This window comes from Nicotiana tabacum, chromosome 24, assembly GCF_000715075.1.
Source record: "Nicotiana tabacum cultivar K326 chromosome 24, ASM71507v2, whole genome shotgun sequence".
Classification (NCBI taxonomy): Eukaryota; Viridiplantae; Streptophyta; class Magnoliopsida; order Solanales; family Solanaceae; genus Nicotiana; species Nicotiana tabacum.
In genome coordinates, this window is record NC_134103.1 from 72,179,870 (window position 1) to 72,184,017 (window position 4,148).

A 4,148-nucleotide genomic window follows, 5' to 3' on the forward strand; every position below is an offset into this window, starting at 1 on the left:
CCGTTATAATATGAAATCCTTTATATCCTGAAATTAATACATTAAGTTGATTCTTGTCTAGGTTTTGGCGACATTATAGTCAAAGCCTATTTTCCAATATTTTGTTCAATTTTAAAAATGAATTTCAAGAAGCTTAGGATCATATACTTGCCCCTAGTCCCCCCTTTTTTATTTATTTATAAAATTAGCAAAGCAATGGAAAACAATTAGTAAAAGAATTATTGTTGTGGATCATGATTATAATACTAGGTTTGGTTGGCTTGACTAAACAGTTCAATTTGTCCTATCTCCCTCTCTAAAAGTCTTGATAGGATTGAGAACTCATGACATGTTAGAATCAATTATAGATTATCAAGGACAGTCAACAAAAGCAACAAGATTTGCCTTGATTAGTAAATAATTTTCTTCACTCTCTTTTTTTCCCTTTTCCCTTTTCCCTTTTTCTTGTTCCTCTTTCTTCAAGTTTCATTTATGTTACAAATACTATGTGTTGAATGAAAGCATGGAAATCCATGAGAAACAATGTTCTGAATATTATCGCATATTTAGAATTCAGAGGTAATCGATTCTGAGTTGAGAGAGTAGTTTTTGAAATGTATATCTAACACTTTATATACTTGTTTTTCGCTCATAAGTATATATAAGTTCGAGCTGAAAACGGTGAGTTCTGCCGACTCCACGAACCCATGGTGTGATGTGCCAATTTTACTTGGTTGCATTGCACATAATTTGCTAAGCAGAAGTTCAAAAGCTAATTACTCCCAACATGAGTTCAAAAGCTAATATTTCACTATTCATTTGCAACAAACTTAATTCTAAGATAGAGGAATAGGAATTCCAACTTCTTCTTTCAAGTTGTTTCCCACTGCATTGACAGCAAAAAAATTTAAAAAAAATGAAAAAGAAGAGGAACAAGATCCCTTTTGATATCCAATTCCTTTTGCTTAAACAATTTTTTTTCACTCCTTCCCCTCTTTCTAAACATTCTCGTAGCTGCAGACATCATCAACATGTGCTAAAACTGATAGCTGCTAATATCCCCACCTTTTCCCTTCGGACCACCTGATAAAAATCAGATCAAAGCAAACAAATGTTAGTAAAATCAAGAATGAATTTTTGGCACTGAAAACTTGATATTTCAAATATAAAAAAAAATCAAGAACTTAACTGGTTTTCTTGTATTTGATTTCCAGGTAACAGAGATGATTGGAAGAAATCATATTGCTCCTGATATGCATATGCAGATCTCCTCTGCATAAAATATATTTACTGATGAGCACATAAACTTATAACAAATGAAATCTGTATGGAGGAATGTTAATTAGTAGTGACGGAGTCATAATTTTTACGAAGGGGACTCATAATATAAAAGAGTAAAGACACAAACGAGCCAAAGGGATTCAATATCTACTATATATATATATATATAATGTAATTTTTCGAAGGGAAGTCTTGGTTTAACGGGTAAAATTGATGTCATGTGACCAGGAGGTCACAGGTTCGAGCCGTGAAAACAGTCTCTTGCAGAAATGGAAGGTAAGACTGCATATAATAGAACCTTCTGGTCCGGCTCTTTCCAATCCCTCGTATAGCGGCAGCTTAGTGCACCGGCGTACCCTTATATATAATTTTCAGAGAAGGGAGTTCAGATGAACCCCTTCCGCCACCCCTATTAATTAGTTAACACAAATTTTACATCTATAACAAGTACCTAGTTAAGTACCTGAAAATGAGTTGTAGAATAACCTTGTGAAAAGTCCAATACATTATCCACTGAAGCTGTGCCATTGGTGATTGTAAAATTGTTCTAGTAAATAAGATAAAAACCTCAAGAAAGTTAGCTTTAAAAAAGTCACATTCTTCCATTAATGCTAGTAGTTATCAATGTGCAAAAAAAAGAAGTTAAACTTACATTTGAGAAATCAAAAAAAGGAGAGCTAGCTGTATCATCCAGTGCAGAAGTTTGCTGTTTTTTTCCCTTTGCTTTTTGCCTTTTGGGGTTGTTTTTAGGCAATGTGGCATTAATGGGAGCATGAAAAATGAAGCCATTATTGTTGTGGCCATAATCTTGATCTTCTTCATTAAAATGTGGAGGTCCAGAAGATGCATCAGAAACCATAGACAAATCCTCCTCTTCTTCTTCCTCTTCATCTTGTTCTGTTTTTACACTCTTTTCAGCTTCACAAAAAGGTGAAAATTTATTGGCATTGCAAGAAGTAATAGGAGGAAGTACAGAATTTTCCAAGTATAAAGTCCAACCAGATTCACATCCACTACTACATTCTGAATCTGAAAAAATTCCATAATCCATATTTTTTTTTTCTTATGTTCACTCTCTAAACCGAGAAAATCAAAAGGGGTGTCTTTTCTTTTTTGGTTTTTGGCTAGAGAAAAGAAAGTGTAATGTGTTATGTGATGTAGTGTGATGAGTAGTCACTTTATTAAGTAGTGTTGGGATTTTGAGGGGGAAAGGCTAAAAGAAATAAAGGTGGAGATCGGAAAAGACCAAAGGGGAGAATGAAGGCTTAAATTCCTAGACCTGTTTTTTGTCCTCACGCACTCCATTTGGTATCTATATTGGATTAAATCAGGACGTGCCAGTTGGCTTTTAGGGTTGACAAGAGCATATGTATGTTTTAATGCAGCGTGTACGGATGTATTTTCAACTTGAATTTTATAATGTAAGAGATCTTGAAAATTATGTATTTAAACTCATTTTCATTAAAAAGTAATATTAACAACATCAATAATAAATTCATTGTAATCCCACAAGTAGCGTATGAAGAGGATTTGTAGCGACTGAGGAGAATAATGTGTATACGATCTTACCTCTATCTTGTGAAGGTAGAGAGAGTGTGTTCAATAGACTATCAGCTTAGAAAAAGCATAGTCATAGAATTATTGAAAAGAAATATAGTAATAAAGAAACAACAGAAAAAATAATAATAATAAGAAGCAGTACCAACAACATCAAGATAATAAGAACACAAAATAAGGTGACATTCGATATTGTTTCTTCGAAAAATCTGTATATTGTACATATATTAAAATTTCTCAACCTCAAATATGAATATGGGAACTAACTCAATAATGGCAAGTGAACCTTTTATTGAAATTTCTCAACCTCAAATTTGAATATGTGTACTAACTCAATTTAGTGATAGACAAACACCGTTACATGTTTAAACTGTAGCATACGGTGAGTAGTAGTAAGAGAAATGAAGAAATAAATTGAAAGGACGGGAACGAAGGCACAAGGCCATCACATGGTGAACAGCGAGGCATTAGGTACGTTCTTTACAAAATAGGGTACACGCCCATCTTCCCTTTCCTCCTTATTTTGACACCTATCCTTTCATTCCACTATCCCCCTTTGCACGATGCTGCTAGGTACTGAAGAGATTGTGTGAAGGTGGAATCAGAATTTAAACTTTAAGAAAAAGTAATTGGGTGTATGAAGTATTTTGTGTTTATGTAGGATTCGGAAAAAAATTGTACCCCAAGAGAGTGTGATATAGACAACCTACTATATTACAAAATTTCAGTGGTGGCTCGAACCCGTGACCTATAGGTAATATTGAAACAAACTTTACTATTGACTCTCCTTCGTAATTTGAACTTTATGAGTTTTAACTAAAAAAAAATAGTGATAATAAATGTTAGTAACTGAATTTCTGAATCTACCTTCTATACATATGTAATAGATTTGTTAACATAAATAAGTTTGGACTAAACTATTAAGGGTGAGTCCATATATCACATTCTAGCTCCACCACTCCCATAAGGGTGATGTTCTTAATTCCTATCACCACAAAAAACAAGAAAAAAGTTGTATCTATGCTTATTTCTACTTTCCATGTTTGCTTAATGTTGTGTGGTGGAAATGTTACTCTTAAATTTGTTTACAAGAATTGGTATTGCCAATTGACATTTCTACTTTCCATGTTTGCTCAATGTTGTACGGTGGTAGATTAATAACTGTTAAATTTGTTCCTCAAGGGGGGAAATTTTGTTTTAGTGGATTTCCTTTTGAATAGAAGTGGAATGAATCTTTGTAGTGAATATGACTAATTGATTCCGCCTTCAACAGTAATTGTTATTTACACTTGTTACTTTTTACTCGAACTTATTTAATTCAAATTATGAAT

At 33.3% G+C, this 4,148-nt stretch overlaps 1 protein-coding gene across 1 annotated transcript; it reads right to left on the reverse strand.

Moving 5' to 3' along the window:
• Positions 1 to 769: 769 nt before the first annotated feature.
• Positions 770 to 2,498, reverse strand: LOC107817717 (protein SOB FIVE-LIKE 5-like). The gene is made up of 4 exons (XM_016643586.2): positions 1,913 to 2,498; positions 1,724 to 1,807; positions 1,169 to 1,251; positions 770 to 1,062 (listed from the first exon to the last, which is right to left on the reverse strand). The coding sequence occupies exons 1-4, from the start codon at positions 2,309 to 2,311 to the stop codon at positions 1,032 to 1,034; spliced, it is 597 nt and encodes a 198-aa protein (XP_016499072.1). The 5' UTR covers positions 2,312 to 2,498; the 3' UTR covers positions 770 to 1,031.
• Between the last annotated feature and the right edge of the window lie 1,650 nt (positions 2,499 to 4,148).